The sequence below is a fragment of the Lagopus leucura genome, unplaced genomic scaffold (assembly GCF_019238085.1).
Source record: "Lagopus leucura isolate 7727_CA_CO unplaced genomic scaffold, USGS_WTPT01 Super-Scaffold_100159, whole genome shotgun sequence".
NCBI lineage: Eukaryota > Metazoa > Chordata > Aves > Galliformes > Phasianidae > Lagopus > Lagopus leucura.
The window spans coordinates 3,098,140-3,125,253 of record NW_024962335.1 but is presented as its reverse complement, the minus strand read 5'-3'; the positions used below and the strand labels follow the sequence as shown (position 1 = coordinate 3,125,253).

The window sequence follows — 27,114 nt, the reverse complement described above, 5'->3', positions numbered from 1 at the left end:
AATAGGTATTAAAACAGTATGGTAAAATTGAAAATTTTACAAGGAGGAAACAGTACAAATTACACTTCCAACTTTGAAATGCTGATCTGCTTTCCAAGAATTTACATCATAGTATGTCTAATTTTCAATGTATTTTTTTCCTCTGAAATTAGTTAATTCAGTAGCTATCCATGTAATGGAGTCAATCTAAAAGAACTAAAAAAAAAGTATATGGAAAGTTAGGAGATTTTACTACTTTCCAGGTGATGCTTCTGAAAATTGGCAAAAATAGCAGGGAGAAGATTCCACAAGCATTGATTACACCACACATGTCAGAGGGGGTATTTTTATACAAGGCTGTCAGCTCCATGAACATTAAATGAACTTATAAAGCTTGAGAGTATAAAATACAACTAGACCCAAAAAGAAATAACCTCTTCTCTTTTTCTATGAGATTTTGTGACAATTCCTGGAGCATGACAATCCAGGCTTCCTGTTCAGGACACTTTGGTTTTGATTGATTGGGTTTTGGTTTTGCTATTTTTTATCACGTTCTTAAAAAATTTTCATTTTGCACTACGAATTATTGTTCTTCAGCTATCAGTAAGAAAACCATGGATTATGAGCATTCACAGCATCACCTCACCATGTGGGAGATATCACCATGAGGTATGCAGAGGGAATACAGCAATGTATTGTGAAGCTCTCAGCTCTATGGTAATAGGGAACAAATAGATTATTACAAATTCTTGGAACTTCCACCAGGAAAGTTCTTAGCCCTGACACTGGATAGTTCTCGATCAAATATTTACAGACTGAATTATCATCACCTATCTAAAGCTCTGCATTAAAAGCTGAAAACCACGTATTATGTCACACAGAGTACTGGACCACTGTTAAGGTTAAAAATTAGAGATTTTTTTTGAGCAATGAGATAACAGGATGGCCTCAGCAAAAATACAGTTACTATGGATGTGGCTTGAAGAGAAAAATATGTTTTTTTTCTTGTGCTCAAGTTTATACCTTTAAAATAGATAAATTACTGTCATCAGATTCAGCTTCCTCCTGGACTCAGGTGCTAAACTAGGAATTAAGAGTTATATTTTGTTCCCAGGTCTGTTGCTCATCTGTTATTTAGATGTATTGTTTAGGAAGCTTCTTCTCCTGATCCCTTTCCATTCTTTTCTCTTGACATTTGTTGTTCATTCATTAGTTGCAAGCTTTTTCTGCCAGGGACCATCTCTCACTGTGGGTTTGTACAGTGCCTACTACAATAACACAGCTAGACACTAATGGAACATAAATGCATTTCAGCCTCTAGGGGAATGAAGTAAAGGAAGGAGAGGAAGTGTTCTTGCAGTACGGAAGAGAAATGTAAGGAACATTTCTCTGTGTAATTACTATTCTCATAAAAGAAGGGCCAAGAAAACTAAGTTATTTAAACACTGTGAGAACTGCTGAAATTTACATTTACAGATTATATTTTGGTCTATACTCTTAACTTCCATTAAAGGGTCATCCTTCTTAAAACATATTTGGGAGCTGACAAAGGTCCCAAAGGGAAATCTGAGTTTCTCTGAGGAGTTTTGAGTGTGATCAACTTCATGAGAAAGAAGTTGAAATATTAATAGCAATGTTTGCTAATGGAAAATTCATCCTACTGAAGAAAAAAAAAGACTGAGATTTTGCAGCGGAGGCCATTTGTAGATCTCAGATACCAGGACTTCGCTGTAGTAGAGAGCTCAGTATCACAGATATAACATTTGCATTTAAGAGGCTACATTCATAGCTATAAAGAGCAACACCTTTTCCTTCTTGTCAGAAGGTTCTATTCATCAGCAATCTATGGCTTTTTTTTTCTGTCAAGGGTACTACTGGAAAAAGTAAAGTGGTGCTTCAGTCTTTAGCATTCACATTTCATCAAGCAATCACTTTGTTCTAGAGAGGAAAATATTTTCACTAGCAGAAAAAAAATAGGTTTTCTGAATAAAAAGTCTGAAAGCTGAGCTGCACTCACCAAAAAAGTAAACGAAGAGAACAAGTTTTTCTACAATATAAACACACTCTATTTTACAGATATATTCAGGAGATCAATTAGATAATCTTGTTCTTTTTAACTGGTTTGAGTGCAGAGAACTTCGCCTAAGCCCTAAAGGTTACTTTGTTGGAAGCTGAAGAGCTTTATAGGCATTCCTCTTGCTATATTGCAGAAAGTTAACATTTTCTTCCCAAAGGCCAGGACAGTGTCAGCTGTCTCTGTCAGCTCAATGAAACTGAGATGATACCAAGCATTTGCTAAGGAGGGTCTGTTCCTAGGCTTCATCATTTAGTCTATTCAGTCTAGAAGAAGGAATCAATTGACTCAAGTAAGATAAAAAAGAAGGGAGAAAAAGTGAATTATGCTATCCTTAACATCTAGTGTGGTCACTGTTCTGAATCACAGGAGAATCAGATGACATTTTTGATTGCATAGCTTTCTTAGCTATGTGCTGTGCAAGCCTGTGAACACTGTAAGCCATATCATGAGGCTTCACAAGGATCAAGAACAAAGTAGTGAACCAGGGCTGACTCAAAGCTCTCATGACATAAGGAATTCTATTTTGTAGAGAAGATAGACTCAAATTGTTCAAGAAAGAGAGAGATCATCCCAAACACTTCAGGATCAGCCCTGAGGAATGCTTTAGAGAACTAAACTGACTCAGGCAAAGACGTGACTGTGTGTTAAATTTGCAAACTTCCATAGCTTTCTAAACAGCAGGAAGGATTCTAAAAATAATAATATATATTTCAAAACTATCACTTAAATCCCAAGTGGTGGACTGTAAGCTAGATTAAATGGAAGGGTGTACTTAACTAACTGAAATGACAGCCCTGGTTCTCAGAGCTAAAGTAGATGGATCAAGTTGGCCCACTTCCAGGCAAGGGTAACAGAGAAGACAACAACCTGGGAAGATGCCAGAACAGTCACAGGAGGGCTGGAGTTTATCAAACCAAGGTAATTCTAAGAGGACTACACGTGTCAGATTTGGAAAAGGCAATATACTTCATATCTGGGAAGAAAGCTTCTCTATGAGACTTCAAGGTGAGCTCTGTTTGCCCATTTTTAAATCACTTAAGGCAAGATAGACCTTGTGAAGCTTTACCATCCAATAAATGTTCATACTGGTATGGAAATACAGATCACACAGAAGAAAGTAAATCATAAAAATACACACTTGCAAGTAGTGAAACTAAGAGACTAAAATAATTCACTAATAGCCCATACTCTATCTTCTTCATTCTAAGAATAGAAATAAATGTTCAACATGCCACAGTGCCTAAGCAAAGAGAACGAAAAGTTCACATTTTTTTATCTTTTCTCTATTTAGGAACAAAACTAAACGCAAGCCTTCTGCTTTCCTCCCAAGGTATCCCCATGGAGAATCTGGCAGCCCATGGCTTCAACAGGTACACTCTTTGCTGGGTAAAGAACTGGCTGGATGGCTGCACCCAGAGAGTGGTGGTGAATGGAGTTAAATCCAGTTGGCGACTGGTCACGAGTAATGTTACCCCAGGGGTCAGTACTGGGTCCTGTGAATATCTTTACTGATGATCTGGATAAGGACATTGACTGTGCTCTCGGAAAGTCTACTAATAACACCAAGTCGACAGGAAGTGTTGATTTGCCTGGGGGTAGGTAGGCCCTGCAGGGCAATCTGGACAGGCTAGAAAGCTGGGCTGAGGCCAATGGCATGAGGTTTAACAAGACCAAGTGCTGGATCCTACACTTTGGCCACAACAACCCCAGGCAATGCCACAGGCTTGGGACAGAGTGGCTGGAAGACTGTTATAAAGGAAACAGACATTGGAGTACTGGTTGACACTTGGCTGAACATGAGCCAGCAGTGTGCTCAGGTGGCCAAGAAGGCCAATGGCATCTTGGTTTGTATCAGAAATAGTGCTGTCAGCAGGAACAGCAAAATGATCATCTCTCTGTTCTCAGCAATGGTGAGGCTACACCTTGAGCAGCATGTTCAATTTTGGGCCCCTCACAACAAGAAAAGACATTGATGCCCTGGAGCCTGTTCAGAGAAGGGCAATGAAGCTGGTAAGGGGTCTGGAGCACGAGAAGTCTTACAAGAAGTGGCTGAGGGAACTGGGATTTTTTAGTCTGGAGGAAGCCCAGGGCAGATCTTATCACTCTCTACAACTACCTGAAAGGAGGTTGTGGTGAACTGGGGGTGGGCCTCTTCTCCTATGTAACTTGTGATAGGACTGGAGGGAATGGCCTCAAGTTGTGCCAGGGGAGATTCCAGTTGGACATTAGGAAAAGCTTCTCCTCCAAAAGAGTGGTCAGGTGCTGGAATGGGCTGCCCAGAGAGGTGGTGTAGTCATCGACCCTGGAGGTGTTCATGGAATATTTAGATGTTACACCGAGGGACATGGTTTTGTGGAATATATTGGTGATAGGTGGACAGTTGGAGTGGATGATCCTGGAGGTATTTTCCAACCTTGGTGATTCTATGATTCTCTATTGCAACTGCCATCATATCGGCCATCACCTAATTTTCATGTGACTCAGGGCTGGCAGAGATGATAATCCAAGCGAGAGAGGTGAATAACACCTGGTTACAAAGGATATTGGGAAAAAAAAAAAGGATTTTTCATTGCCAGAAAAGGCACTAAATGTGCGTAAATTACTGTCGTGTTCACATCAAAGATTTTTTTCTCTACCAGACTTATGTAATAGAGCCTCAACACATACTCCTATGTGATCTAGTACAGACAACAAAATGAATAGAAGTAACTCATGATGAAAACCAGTATGTAAAGAAAGTAAGATAGTGGAACACCTGGATGAGTATCTAAACAAGCATGCTTAGTTTGAGAAACAACCTGGATAATCTCAATTTTCCTTTTAATTGTAATTCTTTGTCTCCAAAATGATCAGTCTAGGTCCAGAACATACATGAAAATGGATTGAAGGCCAGATCTTTAATCAGACAGGAAAAAGAATAAACTATCAGTTTTTGGCAAAAAATAAAAAAAAAAAAGCAAAAAAATAACCTCAAACATAATCCACTCCACTTGATAAGCTACAAAAAGACACTTTGCCAAAACTAATTCCTGTTGGACCAGAGGTGGAGTTTTTGAACTGCAGTTTTCAGCACAGATGAGCTTGTTGAATGATTTTGCAGAGCACCTCTGGGAAGGCTGAGGAAGGAGTAACAGCCTGATGAGTCCATGTTTTAAAACAGAGTAATAGAGCCCAAAATTGTTTATTTCCTTAAATTCTTAGTATATGCAGAGGGGAAAAATAAAGTCTAGCCAGTAGTTAATAACAGATTCGCTTCTCATCTTACTGCTATTTAGGATTCACATATCAGAGATACTGTTGGACTGTGCAAAAGGGAAAAAATATATATTTACTATCCTTGTATTCAGTCCTCTACAGATATTAAGAAAGAATATTGGGCTTTCTGGCATCCTGCTGAAGGAGCAGCAGGTATCCCACGGTGATTTGTGTTTCAAAGGAAATTACAGCACTGCTGAAGAACTGAAAGAAAGAATACTGACACTGGAGAATAAATTTAGACTTTGAACTGAAGTGTAAACCACTTTCCTTCAGCTCTCCAACATATTTAGCATAACCAGACTGTTTTGCTGCGGCTGGACTGCCTGTGGGATGCTCAAATGCTCTAGATAACTATGGCTGTTTCCAAACAACTAATGGCTATTCTTTCCATGCTTTCTCATCAGCCATGGCAGCAGTTCTGCCATTTACATAGCCCTACACTATTTTCAGACAGCAGTATTTTTATTTAACTTCCAAACAATTCCAGGCAGTTCACTTGCTGGTTCTGTTTTTAAGCTGTTATGACTGGCAGACAGAAGAAGTATTTTCTATTTCTTTTAAGAACACTGAAGCATCCTGAACTACATTTACTCCTCAAAAACACTTTTATTCTAAAAAAGAAAAAAAACAACGCAGTATCTTACATACACCCCAATAAAAGAACTATATAGAGATACAAATTCATGTACTGCTAGCAATATTTTAAAATGTGTTAGTCATTGTATTTTTTATTTACATCAAATAATTTAATTATTGGGTGGATTTCCATGTACAGTAGACGGTGTAAGGGTTATTATTGATGGTTGGAAACATTTTACAGCCAAGACAGAAGTTATAGTTCCCTTACAGTAAAATAAATAAATAAATAAATGCCAAACTTAAATTTCTGAGCAAGGCTGAAAAGAATAATACAAGTCAGAGTAAATATCCACCCAACATTTCGTCAAAAGATTAAATGTCAAAAAGTTCTGGTGAAGGCACTCTTAACAATAAGCGCATTCAAAGAAGGCCATACTTTTAAACATATATTTTCCTTTCGCCTTGTCATTACTAATGACAGAATAATATTAGTAATCATGGAAAATACTGGTTTATTGTTCACTTTTTTCTTTAATTCCTTCTTCACCTAGTGCACCAGAAGATATTATAAGTATTCCTTGCTGCACTAATAGATGCTATTTTCATTGTCTCTTAAAGGAGGAAGGCAGGACTGCTTACTCACAGCTACTCTTAGCACAGAATCATTTTCTAAGAGTGGGGTAACTGCAGAAAACTGTCAAATCAGATGGAAACAGCTCCTAGTACTTACTTCTAGCCAAATGCACAGAAAATCAGACCACAAAAGCTCTACAACTACGAGCATGGATTTTTATATATTTATTTATATTATTGGAGGGGGGAGGGGAGGTGAGGGGCAACTGTTGGGTGAGCAAAATTTGGGTACTAAAAATATATATATTTACATTAACAGGGAACAAAATTAATTCAAGTTACGGTTGTTTTTTTTTTTTTCCCTATATTTACTTTTTTATTTAAAACAACTCCTAAAGCAAATGTGTTTGATTGGTGCAGTATTAAAGATATAAACTAAAGAGGAAATCATCACTACAAACAATTTGATATGGAAAAAAAAAAAAAAAATTGCAATTTTAAAACCCACTTAAAATAATTAACATTCTTTGTTTTTTCCAGTTCAGATGGAAAGGCAGGTATTAAATTTAGGCAGTCCTAAATTTAGCTTTTAGGACTCCTTTAATTTAGCCAATGGCAAACAAAACTCTAAACTAGTAATCCAAAGTGACATATAAACTACATATGAAACAAAAATGCCATTACTTTTTATGACTACTCAAATGAGCATAGAGCCACTCCACACATTTTTGTTCAACCAAGAAGCCTCATAATGTCAGAATTCATACCTGTATCTTCACATCCACAGGTATGTACAGAGGCAGTCCTTGCCGATCCTATGTTAAACTGATGGTAACAAATGAAGCAACCAAACAAAATGTAATAAACTATGAAGTTCCAGGGGCTGAAACCAAGGCTATGCCAAAATGCCAAAAATCAAAGCAAATTCTACAAATCTTCTACAGTTGCCAATATAGCAGAATGAGGCAGGAAGATCTGACAACCTTGTCACAAATGAAAAAGGAAGAGAAGGATAGGGAAAAGGAACATTATAGTTGAGAAGTGCATTTCAATATTAGACTATCTTTTAAAAATATTCAGCAAAATTGAAAGATTTATCATTACAAGAACTGGGAGCAGAAGGAAGAATGGAAAGACAAGAAGTGTCTCTCTACCTGTATGGAATGACAACTACTGTCTGACAACACCATGTTCATTCGTAAGTCCAGGTGTAGGCATCACAGTGATGTGGCAATACTGCTTCTGGAAGTACCTGCTTCCTCCTGTATTCCCCACTGAAAATAATGTTGTCACATATATTTGAATTTATTAAGACTTCAGTGCACAGTTGAAGTTAAGCATCCACTGAGTAAAGGTGCACAATTTGGTACAGCAGGTCAACTCGCTTCAGGAAGGATCTTCAAAGTTCACTTATAAATCTCACAGTAGGAACCAGGAACTAAAATTTCACCTGTAAATATGTTCCAGAAACTAATACCTCTGCAGCAGTCTAACAGCCTAAGTTTCTTTCTGCTATTTTCTCCTTCCTTACTCAGAGCCTTTAACAGTACAGCAAACATATCTGAACATGAAAAATCGTTATGGTGCAGACTACAGGTACAAATTGGACTGGAAGTACAAGATGATGCTTTGTGAAGCTACTTCTGGTACTACAGAGAAAACCTGAGATAACAAGATGCAATGTCATTATAATTTCACATTATACACAAGGTATATGAGCAAAGAATGACTCAGTCTAATTGTGACAGAAAAGATGTGACAGTTACCACCCATTTTTAACTTTTTTGTTTGTTTTTACATGTTAGAAGGCTTCCTTCACTTTAAAAAAACCCTTAAATAACGTGAACTGTTTTATATCCATTCAGCTGCTCATTAAGTTGAAGGCAGCAGAGAGAAACACTTGTGCCTTTCCCTCCCTGGTGACAAAACACACACACAGCCACTTCAGAACCCATAAACTACCTTCATCAGCCTTGCCTGTTTTTCCCCCAAGTGCTAACAAACCATAACGAGGCAAGGCTCAGATTACTATAAAGATATCTACAATACTAGTAATAACCAAAACAGCAAGGGAGCAAGCCAAACAACAGACAGGGCCATGGAATCTCAAATCCTGCTCTCCATCAGCTACTGCCGGCAGCCACTGTGGCACACCCTCAGAGAGGCCTGGGCCTGCACAGCACCATGGGCAGCCTCAGCAGGGTTGGTGTGCTTGACTCTCATGTGGTGTGGCTTTGTTGTTGTAGTTTTGGAGTTGCTGTGCTTTTTTTTTTTTGACAGACAAGGTGATCAAAGCATCATGCGCTTTGGAGTATTTTTTTCCACACTGTCAGTGATGGGCACAAACAGGCTGGAAAAAGGTAACTGCACGAAGGCGACAGCTGCTTGCAGGGCAGCAGTTCCCTCACCTAAGGCAGAACACTGCTTCTCTGCCTGTGCTTCTGCAGGGCCCCAGTGTGGGTCCTGACAAAGAGCTTTGGAAAGCAGTCAACACCCATTTCTTCACTGAGGACTGAGAAGCCACTGAACAACTTCATCCAACAGTCTCTCAGCAGCAGAGAGGTTATATTCTTGGACATACTGCAACACAGAGGACTTGATTATAAACCAACACCATATGAGATAACACCTTTCCAAGACAGTTCAGTCACACTAGCACATGGATGCACCCATGCTAATAACTCACCTCTCCATCGACCTTGTAAGCCAAGCACATCAGGTCAAGGCTGTCACATATCCAGCTGCAGAATGGTTTCCATCCACTAGGCCAGAATACAGATGAAACTACAAAAACAACTCCACTCCCAGCTCTAACAAAACTGCTCTTGCAGATTTCTACTTTGTATCGCTCCCAGCAGGGAGCTTTTGAAGGGATCCCTCTTTTCTCTTTAGCCTACAATAGAAGATGCTATTGTTCAGAACCTCCTTACAGGAGGAGGGAGGATTAATGGAGCCTTCAGGGAAAACAACTCTGCAGATCAAAATGATCAGAAATAAGAAAACACTCATAAGGAGAAACGAATGAGTGGCAGCTTCTTCTTAGCAGTCCAGAAGGAAGGAAAACCCACCTCCACTACAACATTTGACTGAACAGTCCATTGTATTTCTGTTTGAATAGCCTATTTATCACTGGCATTCAATTTTTTTTTTTTTTTTAAAGGAGGCAAACAAAAATAAATTGTTTTTTCTATGTCAACTTCTTTTAGTTACTGAAGAGTACTGTGAATTGCTGATCTCCTAATGCTTTGGCTGGATTGGCAGCCAGTCTAGTCCAGTCGGGCTTGCCTAACGGTATGAGAAATAGAAAATACAATTAGCATAGTCAAAGCCAGGGATAATCTAGGAGGTATTCACAATAATGAATAGAGTTGGGTGACAGGTTGTTTTAGCTGGGAGTTTCTGATACCCAGCCTTGTAACAATGTGTGTGGGCTAGTAAATATTCAGCAGAAGTTTAACAGGGTATTTTAAGGAGATTTACAGTCAGCTCAGTCATGTATCACCACACTGACATGCAGTCTTTGCTTTTGCATATCATACGAGAAACTTAATGTCAGCTTATATGGCAATCACATATATATATAAGTCTGTGCATACTGAGATGTCTATGATGAAAATAGCTTGCCTAGTCTCCTGGGAGCATAATACACAGCAGTCTACTTTCCAGACAACACTATACTGAATTCTAATACTGAAAAAAAAAAAAAAAAAAAAAAGTAAATTTTTTTTCTTTTTAATCATTAAAACTGGCTCAAAGCAAGTAGATGACTGCTTATACAGTCTGAGATATCTGGGAATCTCTACCAAGAGTGAAGGCAACATACTTTAATCTTTTAATACACATTTTGTCTTTTCAAGGAGATTCAACATTTTAGTGCAAGCTTTACACTGTCACTAAATTGGTCTCACTGTATCTTACAATCATTGTGGTATTTCAGCATTTTTGTTCAGTTACTTCTCTTTTTTTTGCCCTCATACGATAAAAAAAAAAAACGTAGAAATCGGATGTGCTTGTTCAGACAATAAAAAATAAAAAGTCACTTAATGCAGCAACAAGATTCACAGTTTTACATTCATTTTCATCTAGGGCAACAAAGCATACAATGAAGAGTTACAAAGTCAGACTGATGATTGACAACCTACTCTAACACTGCTTTGGAAGGCACCTTATCTGCCAAATCCACTTTTACACTATCAGCTCACACTAACATCTGCATTTGCTTCTCATCATCACAGCTTTTAGACTATGGCTTAACTGCATAACCAAAATGCACAGTCCTGTCAGCAGATGACTTCACATTATATAACAGGCTTTGGAGCAGCAAACTGGAAAAACTCAAGTGTGATATGTTCAAGAGCTGTCAAATTTTTCTTTCATACACAGGCAAAGCAATCAGTGATCCCTTCTCGCTCCTGATGAATTGTGGATAATGATGGCTTAGTCAGTGCCTACACTGCACTCACAGGTGGTATTTTGACTGCTTTCATGTAAACTTACTTGTGTGCCAAGAGCAGGACAACCAAGGCATCAAGGATTCCCAGCTGGATCTGCTGTATATGCTGAAACCACAGAACTACAGCTAAACACTGCTACCGATCCCTAAATGAACCAGTTTACTGCCAGTTTGGATGTGTTTACACTAGCTGCAGTCACATTTCATTACAGCACAGATACAATCTTTGGGTGAAATAGCTGGGCAATGTTACCAATGACATTTAAACATTAACATGAAGGTGTTAGTATTTGACAGTAACTCTTTACAGTACTTGCATACAGGAGGAACCACAGTAATTTCCTAGGCTGAATAGTATGACCTAATTTCCTCATTTTTATTATGTAGCACTGACATTATTTGTGTCACATGAAATAAAAAAAAAAAAACAAACACCACTTTGCTAATGCTGTCCCTTACTATTTCTTATATTTTCTGTTCACAGCAAATAGAACATCCAGTGAACATTAGAAAAAGCTCCATTAGGTTGACTGAAACCAGACTCCAAATGGAAATCTATCACGGTAGAGACTGTAATACTCATACTCCTTAAATTTCAAAACGTAGCAATAAGATCAATGAAAAATAAAGTGTCATCTTACCTTAGGATCTCGTTTTCTGCACGCTGATGTGAAACCTGTGACACATAATCAGAACACTTTCCTGTTTTTCCTCATTTCTGCTCAAGTATACACTGTTTTAAATGGGTACTTTCTGAGCATCTTCTTAGAAACAGTTAATAAAATCAGACAATTCAAAGGCTAAAACAGATAAGAAGTGAAACATTTATCATAAAGAGTAAAAATTACCTTTAGCAGGGTTTACTTTTATTCCTGACCTATACAGCATCTCCTCATTCTGCCAGTCCCCATTTCTGACAACAGTCTTGAGTCCATAGAAAACAATCAATGCAGCAGTGGAACAAAAAACCAAGTTCTTCAGAAAGCGTTTTTGGGTTTTGACATAAAGGGCTCTGACACCTACAGTAACCAGCAGGCAGAAGCCCATACTAGGAACATACAGCACACGCTCTGCTATTACAAAGCCAACATAGAAAAATAGGTTTGTGGCAGGAATAAAGGGCACTATTAACAAAGACAGAGACAGAATGACAATGTTCTCAGTTGAAGGAAGCTGTAGTTTCAGGATTTCATGCTTTTTTATGCCATTCTCTTCCTTTGATGCAAAACTTGACTTCCCCTCCAGTGTCTTATATTCCATTTCAGAGTGACAGCTATGCCCATTAGCATTCTGCTTGCCATTCATTACACTTTTCCCATTGCATTCTCTTTCATTGCTGGAGCCCTTCAAGCTGAAGTAGGCGAGGAGGAAAAGTCCAGCATAGAAGGCCACAGTGTGTAGATTTCTCCAGTCGCTGACTGCCTTCAGAAGAGGCACAGCATCCATTGACCAGTCAAAGCTGAGGGTGTCTGGGCAGAACAACAGCCAGAGGTTCTTTGTTGGCAAGTAAAGGAAGGTCAGCATTCGTGTGAGAAAACTGTCTGAATCAGCTGCTGGATTGTCAGAGTTGGAAAAACTTGGGGGCTTGTTGCCCATCCAGTATAAGCGGATACCCAGCAGTGCAGTCCCCCAGGAGGTCAATAAACCAATGCTGAAGAAAAGGTTCAAATTCTTCCTCTGAAAGGAAAAAAATAAGCAATCATAAGTCTAAATTAGCATGAGGTATTTGATTCACAAACAAAAGGAATCCAGAAATATCTCATACAACTGTTTTTGGTAATGAAAACCAAGCACTGCAGGTCTGTCTCAGGCGTTTGGTTCACAGAACGCTGGAGTGAACCGTACACTGCTGACCATAAACTAAAAGAACAGGTTCATTTCTGTAAGCCCCCTGAAGCTTGTAAGAGAATCAAGTCTTGAGATCTTAGAGCTGTCAGTCCATGCTTATCACTTATCCCAAGTAGCCGTATAACGATTTGAAGAATATGTAAGTTAGAGGAATTTATGGAACATTACATTGGTCTTCATATAACGTCCCAAATCCCTTATTTGCTTCTGGCAGTGGCTGAACCAACAGTTTACCTCAACAAAATTTAAAGTTACAGGACTGCTCCATTTTTCCTAACAGACACATTTCCTAAAGTAATACTTACGGAATTTCACCTAACAACCAAATAAACATTCCAACCAGCCAAGAAAAGAAAACAGACAGTTTCCATGTTTAGGTCTTCCAGTTCCAGTTAATTACAATGTTCATTTGGAGCCGTCAGATGTGCCTATTACTGAAAGCTCCATTTCATTCTGCATCTCGCAGCCAAACGTTGTTTTTTTTTTCTTCAAGAGCACCATATTAAATCACAGCTTTAAAAATCTTTCACATCTTTATACTCATCTAAATAAAAATTTGTGAAGCATTCAGATGCCTCCACCTACTCATGTCATCACACTAGCAACCATAAGCTGCCACTTATTTATGGAATAACTGAACATTTGCCAGCTGAAGCTGCTTGTTGGGTTCTCCCCCTCCCCATTAGAAAGTACTTACTTATTCATACACTTGCAGAAACATACCACTTCTGCCTGAATGAAAATCAGAAGAAGCGAGACTTTCTCACCTATTTCTAGGATTGATGAGCTTAAATTCTGCGTTCAACTACATGGGCACCCTAAACAAAAGCTGTTTTGGATTACTCTCTTTTTGGCAGAAATATCTGTAAAAGCAAAAATATGAGTAATTTTTATATTTCATTTTCTTAGATGCTCTCTGTAAGAACAGAAAAATTATTTGCCAAGTAGCTCCAGACACAGTGTGAGCACTTTGTTATTATTTCCCCACATTATTACAAAAAATTAGTTGTTAATCATCTTCCTTTTTATCAGGTCTGGTTTTTTATCCATCTCAAACTACACATTCCTGGTACAGTTATTCACTGAACATTTCTTATGTTTGTTACTGATAAGCAAGACCTCACAGTGGAACTTTTTATCTTATTTCTTTCAAACACCATTTTTCTTCTTCATGGGGTTACTCTCTCCTTGATATCTTGACATACAGGTGACTGTGCTACTCCATTTTAGGTTTGCTTTTAATAGTTATCTATCAACAGGTCACCCAAAATGTAGTCATCATAATTTACTTGCTTATTTCACGAAGAAATTTACTCCCATTCACATTTCTGAGAGCTTTTCCTTGTGAATTTAAACTATTCAATGGCAGATTAATTCATTCAGTTTTGAGGAGATATGGAAGAATGCAAAGGAGGCATTAGCAGGGAACAAACAAATTCATAATGAGAATGATTTACATATCTATATCAGATCCACTTGAAAAATGTTGCACCTTTTTATACATGAAGCAAAGTCTGAGTCCACATATTTACCATATTGATTACATTTTTTAATTAGTTTCTGCATACTTCTATATTTTGGAAATTCAACACCTTTTTAGTAGTAAACCAATCAAAATCCGTATCTACTCTTCATGATTAATATAGTCCTTGGAAAGCCTACTGAAACAGACTACTTTGACTTGTAAGCTACTTAATTCTTTACAACCCACCTGAGGTACTGTTTTACCCCTACTTGATAGAATTGTCTAAATGACTTAATGTTATAAAGCCATGTAAACTAGTTACCACAAAAAAATTCCAGCTAACTTTGTTTTTGGAATAAAAATACAACCCATATTTCATCATTTGCATGTATTCCCTCATAGTAAAAATTTATTTTCCTGATTCAACCTGCTCTTCCATTCTCAGTATATTTTGGTACACTAAAATCTTTGCCTTCTCTTCTCTGGCTTCATTATTTTCAAACTTGTTTCCTTCAAACATGGAGATGACAAATTCTCATATGCCAAATGTAACTCTTTTTTGCTCTTTTTATATATCCTTCTGTAGTCTCTACAGAGGAGTACAGGAGACTGCTTAGAAAAAGAAAAAATAATAAGCTGGAAAGTGGAAGATGGGGAGTTTTGTTCATTTGTTTGCTTGTTTAATTAGTAATTCAGAGCAGGTCTTTGCAGGAAGACCATAGCACAAAAAGATTAAGACATCCTGAGTACTTAGCAAGTGAAATTTGATTAATAGACAAGAAGTGAGCTTTCATGGATTGCTTAGACTGCTTTGTTATTTTGCTAATACTTACTTAACAACCAGAGGGAAATCTCCCTTTCCTAAAGTTCTAACAATTGCACTTTTCAACTAAATGCAGAGTTCACATTACAAAGTTCTTCAACAATGCTCACACTGCAGCAGATACACCATGCCTCATAACCTACCTAATGCGTGGTTAACAGAGAAACCTGCTAAAAACTTTCAGATCTTCTTCATACATCATAAACCAGTAACAATGAAAAGTTTGCCTCTTACTCCCAGCCTTAGAATGCAAACAATCTGGACCTCAAAGCTAATCCATCCTCACTGCTACAGTAATTATTTACAGCCTTCCTTTTAAGCTTAAATTTAAGAACTGTAAGGTCTGGATCCTCAGACATTTTGGATCTATAAAGAACACCACATTTCTATACGCAGTATTGTGTTTCATGCTCTAAGAATACTTTTCTTTAAGACTTAACACCAGTGTCAAATGAAATATCTCAGCATATGAACAGTGGAGTTCAGAGGTATTCAAGTAGGTGATTTTCCACTCCAGCATATCTATCTATCATGCCGCAGAATACTACTTAAACCAGAAGAGGACCTCTGGCAAATTCCAGAGCTTAATTATTGGGCTACAGGAGTGGAGTGAAGGCTCCTCAGAGACAAGTGGTCTGCATCCTTCCACAGCAGCTTTTTGACACGTGACTCTTCTCAAAAGCCAGCAGTTGTACATCTTTTTAGAACTAACTACACATTCACTGCATCTACCAATAACCTGTGTAACACTGAGCTACCAGTGCAAATTTTTCATGGCTCAGATGACATCTTCTGGATTTAGTTAAAGGAAAAAATAAATACTAAATACTTCCCAACACTTAAAAAAAAAAAAAAAAAAAAGAAAAAAGTTTATCACAGATAGAGTTGGCTCCAAAGAGGAATGACAGACTCATTTTTTTCCACTCTCATCACTTAACCTCATGACTTTTGCACTAATATAATCAAAGATAATTAGGCTTAGCTCATATTCTGGTTTTACTTTCTTCCAGGCTTTGTACAGAGAACCAATGAGAAGGGGAAAAACCAATCAAAATGTGACGTAATATCATCAGCTCACCAGTACACTTCCATCTGCAAAGAAAGAGCTTTCAAAATGAACTCTGCTTTGATAAGCACTTTCACCAGCAACTCTTCCCCTGCATGCATTTAGTGCAGCCCAGCAGCAGGAAGAGATCCTCGGTAATGCTTGGCAGCAAGGATTTGGATTACTGTACTCATGAGCCCTAATCCAGCCCATCTGCCATATGTTTTGACACCCCCATAAATCCTCTAACCTTTCATAAGTAGTCATTTTCATCTGAGGAAAAAATGAGCACTGATTTAGATCAGATTTAACATTTCTCCTGTCTGCTAACAGTCAAGTACCACCACCGCAATTTTAGTGCTTGTGACTGCAGAAGTCCTTTTCATCTCCTTACCAAAATCCATCTGCATGACCCACCCACATTGTACATTTCCCTTGCATTAAATCCTAATTCCTCACTCCATTATACTGCTCTTAAATAAGGCACTGCAGCAGATTGCTTGATTGGGCAGCCCCTGCCAAAGCTCAGTCATCACCTAAGCAGTATCCAAAGCATTTTTAAAAGACACCGTTCTTTTAACCTCACCTTGTCCACTGTACAAAACAGCATTAAGTGCAGCATGTGGTCAAACAGGCCAGATATCAAAATCACCAGGGCTAACCACACACAATTTGCTATTTATAGAACTTGGGAAATACAGAAAATAAACTGGGTAAGTCATCAGGCATTACTCAAAAAAGAGTCTATTTTCCAACACAGAGCTCCTTGAAAATATGTTGGCTCAAGAACTGGGGCTTCCCAAAGCAGCCAAATCACCAGACTAGGCTGACAGTATCTTGTTCCCTGACAGGATCACAGATGAGCTGAGTCTAAGCTGAACCTGACTGCAAAACCCAGATGGGCCAGGAACGAGGCAGCTTGCTACAGCCCAAGTCTGGCCCCGTACTGAGCTGGCAGCAGCTTTCCCAACTCCCTCTCCAGCTTCCCCACTTGTTCCCACTATTTTTGTTCCTGGCTCATGACCCACCAAACGAGGTCAGCTCATTTACATTGGACAGCAACAGCAGCCTGAAGGCCTGTTCTTCCTTGGAGCTGGAGTTCTGCCTATAGCTTTTCCAATGCTGTGACCAATTTAATGCCATTTACTTTGTGTTACGAACCCACATGGTTATTCCTCAGTGAAGAAGTTACTGCATTCATAAAGCAGCAGAAGAGTATGTGTACATATTTTTACTGTAATTAGCAAGTAGCACAATTTGAGCAGTCTTTATTAGTGTTGACTTGCATTATTAAAATTAAAATTGAGTAACAAATAGTGGCATTTAAAATTTACAGTCTTCCTCTAAAATCTGTAATATGAATCTTTAAAAACAGAATGAACTCCCAGTCTCTCAGCTGAAAAAGTAATTGCTGGAACTACCCTGAAAATGATAAATTGTGTTAAGAGCAACAACTGGATGAATGACCAAACATAAAACAAGAGCAGAAGGGACAACATTTCCCTTGATAATCTGGGAGCACGAGCCATGCAAAAAAGAAGGCTCTCTGAAGGTAAGTCTGCTCAGTGTGACAACTGTGTAGCTACAGCCATCTACTCACCTTCTTAAAGACAGGAGGTGAGGAGTCCTCTGAGACTAAGACACTACACTTGAATGGCCAGACTACCCAGGAGTACTGCCCAGCCCTGCAGTTATTAGGATACAGCTAGATATGTTGTCTAACAGTAGTAGCTGTATTTCATCCTCAGAAGAACAGATAAATATTCATAAAAAGAATGCTGTACAAAAGGCAAGGGCAACTCTGACTGCACAAAATTGCACCCGTATGTGATGTGAAGCAAGTGTTGGGCTCTTTTGAGAAACATCTGAGATTACAGCAGATCACAAGCAGCTCCCATAAACCACTGCTTAAAAGGCAAATGCTGTACTGGGACTACCAATGAAAGCACACCTTGCTAGACACGTGCTTCAAGTAATGTTTCCACTCTTCTCAGTACAAGGAATTCCTAGAACTGTCTGCTTCCAGCACATAACTATTAGAAATAAATGGAGGAAACAGAGAGAAAGAGGTCAGAGGAGGAGAATGAGACTGATTAGTGATCTAGAAAAACGTGTCCCATGAGGAAAGAATGAAGAACATAAGCTGTTTACGCATGACAGCTGCCTGCCAGTACAGAAATGACTACTGAAAATAGGAAAGGAATAATCTGTTTTCTACATCTTTGTCCAATGGATAAAAATAATAAGCTTCAGTTCAAGAAAAGAAGATCTCGGTTAGCTATCAGGAGACACTTCCTGCTACTAAGTATAGGGATGCGCTGCAAAAACTGCCATGGAGGTTGGTTCTACAGCTCTATGCTGTCTTTAAGAATAGAGTAAATTTGTGGGAAAGAAAAAGTAATGTCCCCATTAACCCAATCATGCTTCAGTCATTTCTGCACTAACCACCAAAGCTTCCTGCAATCCTAATTTGTTTCAGGGTTTGCATGACTTCAGCCAAAATGTTAGTTCAGATGATCCTCACATTTTGTTCCCTCAGTCATATCAGCATTTTTGAACACTTCTAAAATCCAGCCAAATCTAACATGTTCTTTTAAAGCAAAAAGAATCATATATAATAATAATTTGCAATCCATCAGTTTCAGGATGGTCTCTGTCATTATGACATTCTCTCTTCCTACAATAAAAACTACTGTGTAACATTCAAAGTTTCATCAAAAAAAAAAAGTACAAAGTTAATAAAAACGCATCTGAAAGAGTCAATTATTATTTTTAACATGTCCACTATCATGTAAAATCTATATTTTCTCTTACTATATTCTATCTATTGCTCTCATTATCTTCAACATAAGCATCCTTCTACTCCAAGATAAATGCATACATGCATAAATGCATACAGGTCACGGGGTGACCTCATTGCAGCCTATCAATACCTGAAGGGAACCTACACCCAGGAGGGGAGTAAACTCTTCAAAAGGGCTGATAACAGCAGGACTAGGGGAAATGGTTTTAAGTTGAAGGAGGGAAGATTTAGGTTGGATGTTAGGGGGAAGTTCTTTACTAGGAGAGTGGTTAGGCCCTGGAACGGGCTGCCCAGGGAGGTTGTGGATGCCCCGTCCTTGGACGTGTTTAAGGCCAGGTTGGACGGGGTCCTGGGCAACCTGATCTGAATGTGTATGTTTGGTGGCCCTGCTAGGCAGGGGGGTTGGAACTACATGATCCTTGGGGTCCCTTCCAACCCGGGTGATTCTGTGATTCTGTGATGTTGAAGGGAAAACATAAAAACAACAGACACAAAAAGGCAGATATTTTGTGTTGAGAGTTTTAGTATGACATCAATGTAAATGTTTGTTTCTGTTTACTATAAAAATAATAAAAATTCAAGCTTTCTGGTTGATAAAATAGTGCCATTGCTACTAGCAGTTTACACCATGTAATGGCTACATACCAAACCAATCAAGTGAGAACATTAACAACAATACTGACTCCAAAGTTGGCATGATAATGTCATAGTTTCTTGATGACATACGAGCATAAAAAGGAAAAAAGAGTTAAGTAAATAATCCAAGCCAGGCTCTGCAAAATGCTAACAGCATACATAACAAAATGGGATACATGCTTGAGATTTTTTACATACTTTTTGTAATATTTCACAAGACCCAAATAATACACACAGGCACAGGACACGACAGGACTTGCGTTTGTCTTTGCACTGCTTTTTTTGCACAACAATTCATGTAAGTTGAAAAGGACCTGAGGGAAAACTTACCCCTGAAGCACTGACTGAAGGAGCTTGAGGATTTCAGGGAAGAGTGACCAGGCTCAGGCTTGGGGTTACACCTGAGCAACCTTGTGAGCAGAGGCCCAGGAAGAGAGGGAAGATCCTGCTGGGAAGGCAAAGCCTGCATGTGTTGTACAACCAGGCTGTCGTCTCAGAAAGGAAATGAGTTCCCAAGGCTGAAACCCACAGTGCCACTTGTATTTCCCTCATGGTAACATGTAAGTCTGATCTGGCAATGCTTCTGAAATAGTCACCTTGTGCATAGTGTTGACAAATACCGAGAAGCTACTAAAGCTCTGATCACTTGAACGGATGGGTATGTATTCTTTTCTTCTAATGGAAGTTTGCTGTGTACAATATGCAGACATGCTTAAGGAAAAAGAGGCAAAATATAAAATAACTCTTAGAGCACACGTGCAATCATTCCTCCAAACACACTCCAAAAATTATTGTGGCACATTTCAGGTTTCCTACACTAATAAGATGGCAATAAAGGAAATTTGAAGCTTAAGAGTTTGCTTAAGATTCAGTAGAAGAAAAACAAATACTGTAAATGTGTAAATAGACAGATACTGACTAATGCAAATGAAAATTGATTTCAAGAGTAAAAATGTCATTTATTCTCAAATTAAGCCTGTGGCAATGACTAATCAGCTCTATTAATCCAGTAGGAGAGAGTCATCAGTAACAAATTTCTGTACATGGGATAAATGTCAAGCTGTTTCCAGTTTTGATAGAACAACATATCCAGGTGTCACAGAAATCCATCATCTAGAAGGGCACAGAACGAAAGAAATCAGCTCCTACAGTGAAAAACCACCCAAATCTTACGTGTTGGGGCTTTTTTTGCTTGTTTGTTTTCTCACTAACTAAGTCAAGAAGGTAGGTATTTTGTATAATTGCATCTTTACAGTATAGGGAAAGAACAAGTAGCAAAGCTATCTTGAATCTTCTTCCTAACAAAGAAAATATATTAAAAACTGTAATTGTAGTAAAGGTTAAACACAGATAAATTGATAACTAAAATTCCTGATGATATGCAGAACTTACTCATCAGCTCAGAAGGCACTTTATATTATTAAGGAAGATTCATTTAAGATCCTCCAAAAAAATCACTTTTAAAAAACATATATTAAAAGCTGATTTTGGCAAATACATTTTCAAATCTACTGATTCAGCAAGATAGGAAAAAATAAAAGTAATTGTTTAGTTACTCACACATTTGTGTGAGAAACTCCATACTAGACTAACATGATCTGGATGCAATCTGTTCATTCTATGCTACAATAACATCACATTTGAAGCAGTGGGAACCACAAAGAGTTGGAGAAGAAAAAGTAATGTACCAATGACCCTGAGTCTCAGAAAGTCTTCTGAAAAAGCTTCAAAAAAGGCTTACATACTTTGGAGATTCAAAGTCACTTCTTGAAAGACAACTCTGAAAGAATACTAACAGCCTCTGTAAGACCTGACCAATAATACTGAGATCTTAGAGAAGCAAGACGGGGGGGGGAGAATTAGCATTTTAATAACAATTTCATTTTCTCCTCTTTTTCCATTAGATCAAGCTAGCTTCTTATAGAATCAGTTATGCTTGAAGACTAATTTAAAGAGAGGTTTTGCCACGTTCTGTTAATTTCTAGGGTAGTTTTTTTATATTCATTCCCTATAGAATACACCAAATAGAAACGGGAATGAAAACCTATTAGAAAACAAATAGAACAAATTAAACATTTTTTCAGCAAATAGTACTGTCTAGATACATAAATAATGACCATCCAACGATTCTAGCAAGTAGCACTGCAACAATATCACAGGAATAGAAATATACAAACACGTATAAGAATATTTACCCAATAATAAAAACCACAAAAACTTAACACAAAGCTGGGAATTGTGTTTGGGAAGACTCAAATGGAATATCCTCTACCTTGTTTCCCTACACATGAAATACAAAGATTATCTTTTGTGTGTGTGTTATTTTTTCCTACTTTTATTTTAAATATCTTCTCAAAGGATATTAAGTCCAGCCCTTTTATAATCATGAACTGTATTATTAGGGTTTGATCTAGAGATAGAGTAAAAAGTAAAGCAATTACTGACCTCAGTAATGCAAAATCATATCCTTAATAATCCAAATAAAAAGAGAGCTATAAAAAACGGTGAACTAGAATATGGATGACAAAGCTTAATTCATGTCATGGGACTGAAATTGGCATGGTGACTCATTATGGTCCATTAAGCTAAGATGAAGAAATGAGGCAGCGAGCAACCTTCTGTGAACCAACACCAAAATACTTCTCAACCAAACTATTAGGGGGTGAAGTACATGAAAGAGGTCAATCGTTGGTACTGTAAGAGGTATGCTAAAGCCCCTTAACCAACTATATTAAACTTACATGAATGTCTGATTTTTAGTAAATATGATCTTTAATACTTCCCACTAGGCAGTGATCGGTGGTCAGATCAGCCAGGCTCTAAAACATTCCAGGTTTCATGACGGAAATGAAAGTATACAAACTTCCTTTTGAAGAACATAAGAAAATTAATTTTATAATATATTCAGTACTCTATCAAAACATTTGTTTTAAATAAGTGTCTCCACTTTCTGGGCCAAACAAAGAGGAAGAAATAAAAATGGTGCAAATGTAATTGATTTTGCCTGCATATATTCATTCATATTCACACACATACATACATCCTTCCCTATTAATTCTTGGTTTGTAGGCCTCATGCATTGCAGACGTGTTTCAGGCATCAAGGAAGTTGACAGCAACAGTCTTTCCTGTGTGGCTCCAGCACAAACAGCCAGCAACTCTGAAACTCATTCCAGTGTCATTAATGAGTGAAGTTTGGAAGTGTAGCACTTCGGAATCATAAAGAGATGATTTATAATGAGACCACTCAGTGGGAAGGCTGAAGTACAGCAGTTCTTTTTCCAAGTTATCAGAATAGAAAGCTATTTAATGAGTGTGGGATTTCTTTGAGAATGCAAAAAAAGAAGGCAGGATTTGGAAGAGGATGTATTATATTATGCAGATACCCACATCACTGGATGTTTCTGCTACAGTAAAACCAGCAAAATAAAAATCCTCAGAGTCGTTCCTATTTTGAGCCTTTGGCTTCTTTCTAATAAGCACTCTTAAATATAAAACACAGATTTGTAGAGATTAGCAGATCAACATAAGTCAGTATAAAAAATATTAGCAAGGTTTTGTGAACTGAACTCGGTTGCCTAAGGCCCCCTGTGAGGCACAGAGCGTGCTGCTGACCCAAACTAAACGGCACACTCACCTGAGTCCTCTTACTCCAAACCAAGAGCAAAGCTAATTCCAGCCCCTGACACTAATTGAAAAAAAAAGCCTTCATGCATGAGATGGGCACATAAAGACTAGACGTGATCGAAACTAATCACCTGGCTTTCAGATTATATTGGTAGATTTGCTAATGAAGGACAGGAGTGGGAAGGGGAGAAGAAGACAACAGAGCCGTGTGCCTGACTTCTTAAAATTAAAATGCTGGTATAACTGGACTAACCCTTGTATCATATTTATTTTCTAATTATTAAATTTAGATAGTAATAATTACATGAGCTCAATAAGAACTACTAAACCTTAAGAAAAAACATCTCATTTTACTAAGTGCTTGGGGAAAAAACTTTACATAAAACTTAACATAAAATGCATAACAACACCAAAACAAAAAGCCCTTGAGCCATCATGGCTTAAGAAGGATGGCATGACCATGAAGACTTCATTCCCATCTGGCAGTCTTAAGAACATTCACCCATTTTATACAGGCTGTTTGTTTTCAGGGCCAGCACACTGTCTTTGAAGATGTGATGTAAGGAAGGCTCTAAACTTCTGACTGTCCTTTGGAATTACGCACATCTTCAGCTTCTTGATAATATTCAGATAGTTAAGGTGAACTTCTCCACTTTTATCTGCGTGTTTTATCTGGGTTTCCAACAATCCACTCACAGATCTACCATCAGCTCATCATTCTCCTCTGAAAAGTGCCTTAAGACTCCCTCTAAAACATATTCCATTTTTCCCTCATGGATGGAATAGTTATCCTCATACCTGACATTAGATCAAGATGCTGCTTCTCTGATGAGTTCTGACACTGACATGCTGGATTATATTAAGCAGATTACTTAAAAACCTTTTGTTTCCTTTTGCTCTAATTTTTCCCTACTGCCTCTAAATTCAGATGTCATACTTGTAAAAGCAGTAAGAATTTACAATGATGTTTTCTCTCGTTGCTCAAGGAGGCTCTGCTCCCTTGTGTCTATTATACAAATAATAAGTACTACAGACAGTAGTGACCTCTTTTACTGTGTGATCTGGTAACGTGGTTCTGCTGCAATACATTTTACCAAATGAATTATATGCCTCAACTACTTTTACTATTTGCTTCAGCCACTTATTACACTGAAATGCTACAGTGCCTTTGGAAATGGTGAGGTCCACCTTCACGTCTAGAGTCTTGTAAAATTTAACATGATCCAACATTACATTCTGGGAAGCTCAAGTATAGTAAGTATCATCTGCTACTTATTATTCCAGAACTGTATGATTTAAATATTCAGCTAGACAGATATACAGCAAGTCCAGCTAAACTGGGCTTGTAGCCTTTAGCTGACAATTTTGACCGCTACTCTTATATGAAAGAATTTATTTGAAAGAATTAATCAGCTTTGAGCCATCATCAGTTACCTTGCATGCCAGAATCTCACTAAGAATAGAGACAGAAGACTTATTGTTCTTACATGAGTGAAGAAAGGTATGAAGGGAGATAGCATCTTCTATTAGAGAAAGCAGCATGACTAGGAAAACATACAGACTATAATTGGAAAAATGAGCCAAAGAGGAACAACTGACCTAATAAAAAGATACTACCTCTCCCCATAAAATTTGTTATATATTTTTACCACCACAATTATACTAGTGCTGCTTTCTATTAAGGAATAAAAAAGTCTAAAAAAGTCAAGGGAATTTTAGCTATAAAAGGATGTCTCTCCATTGTTGCGTACTTTTCAGCTAAAATGTGCTAAGCAGAAATGAAGCTTTTAGTGCAATACAGTTGAGAGATGATAATAATTTGCTCTTATACCATAATGATGAACAACATAATCCTGGAATTTTCTTTCCATTAAAATAAATTAAGGAAAAACAATTTTTTTTTTTTTTTTTTTTTTTGCTTTAATGGGTGGAAGAAAGGCATGGATGCAAATCTCACGAGTTATAGAAATCAATAATTTAAAAGAGAAGCAAAAATCAGAAACCAAGAGAAGCAATGTACAGGGACAAAGACTTAAAAGAGAACAATACTGAGTTAAAATAAGAAGAAACTGAAGTTTTTACCCCTTCCTTTCTCAGAGAAATTGGGGGGGGGAAGAAAGAAAGGAAGGTATTGGAGCTGAAGGGGGTACGTAGTTGTTAGTTGTGGAAATATCCAAAGTAAATCACAAAGTAAAGGTACAGAGATGGAAATAAATATGAACGTGAGAATAAAACCAGAAAGAAGGTTTGGGAACCTCTTCTGTGACCTCTCTTCCTTCTGTTTTTTCTATTCTCCTTATTGTTGAACTTAAAAATATTTGCTAAAAGAGTGATTGCCAGCAATTCCAATTTGGTTAAATCTCAGATTTTTTAAATGGACCCAAATCCTGCCCATCTCAGATGGGTACAACATAAATAGCCACAGCTCTTAATATGATGAGATCATCCTATTGCCAGCTTCACAGCCAGTTCCCCTCCACCTTCTAAACTAGAAACCTCCAGAGAGTCACCAGAAAATTGGTTACAGAGAAGATTACAGAAGATCTGGGGAGAAAGAGGGAAAAAAAAAAAACAACACTTAAGCAGGTCTACTACAACTTGCAGTAAAGTTCCAAGACTTCCAATCCTTTCATTTACTTATATATACATACATGCCTGCATATAGACATATACATTTATACTTCTCCTTCCGTGGGTAGTGTAGGCACAATGCCATACTGTCATTCTATTGGTTTTTTGTGTGTTTTTCTTTTTCCTCTGATTTCCTAATGAGGACACGACTAATATCCACGTAATGAATTCTGAATTTCCTTTGTTGCACTGAAGTCTGACTCAACAGGAATGACTATGGCGGTCTAACAGGGACATTTTAAGCATTATGCATCCTGAGATGTCACAGAAGGAGATTGACCATGCTCAATTGATTTTCAAAGCAGCAACTAGGCTGCAAAAATTCGGAAGTTGTTAATCATTTACATGCTTCTCAACTTTGCCAATCAATGCAGCAAGCACACTTCTTGACCTTGCTTACGAGAAAAAAATGAGGATAACCTTTAAAGAGTAGCAGGACTCACACATTATGGATTTATCTGGATAACAATATTCATTTCACTGATGAAAAATTTGACTTAAAAGGCTAACATTCCTAAATTGCATAAATGCAAGTTTCATTAAAGTTCCTTCTTATTTGCACAAGAACACAGAAATCATTAACCAAAGCACAGGCAGAGTCAGAAATGATAACTGATAGATTTTCGAGGAGTTAGGCTGCTTTCCAGGAAATGCCAAACTCACTTCCTTAGAAACCTTACTCCACGCTCAGGTTCACAAATGGAAGAATAAAACACTTGGACTTTTTCAAAGCATTTTCTTTCCTTTTGCTCAGTAACCTTGTAATATTGTTGAAAAATGCCCTCCTTTTCAAGAATAATGGAGAATTTTGACATTTCCATCTTTATTTTCTAAGACAGATTTCAGACTATGCAACTACTTTCTAAGACTGCACTCTTCTTTCCAAAGTTGTTTGACTTTGCACACAGTGCAATAATTGGGTTCCCAGATGACAACAGTGAACACAAGTAAGCCTGACTTGAAACCTTTGTCCTGGAGAAGACCTAAGTTCTCACAGCTCACTGAATAACTAATTCAGCATGCCCCTGTATTCTCACTACTACTTCAGTGCAGACAGCCGCCCTAATGTGTTATGACACAAAACGAAGTATTTTTTACTATAGGAGTGGTGAAGCAATGGAAAAGAATGCCCAGAGAGGGAACAGATGCCCCATGGCCAGGCTGGATGTGGCTCTGAGTAACCTGATCTAGCTGTAGGCATCCCCAATCATTGTAGGTGAGTTGGATTAGATGGTCTTTGAAGGTCCCTTCCAACTCAAATGACTATATGATTATATGATTCTGAAATCCCAGAAACAATGAGGGAAAGATAGGTAGG

At 37.9% G+C, this 27,114-nt stretch overlaps 1 protein-coding gene across 2 annotated transcripts in view; it reads right to left on the bottom strand.

Moving 5' to 3' along the window:
• TMTC2 (transmembrane O-mannosyltransferase targeting cadherins 2) overlaps positions 1-27,114 on the bottom strand; it is a 239,019-nt gene that overhangs the window by 82,728 nt on the left and 129,177 nt on the right. For both annotated transcript variants that reach the window (XM_042889535.1, XM_042889536.1), the window contains exon 3: positions 11,768-12,596. In XM_042889535.1, coding sequence (XP_042745469.1) covers positions 11,768-12,596 — 829 coding nt within the window. The remainder of the gene's footprint in view (positions 1-11,767; positions 12,597-27,114) is intronic.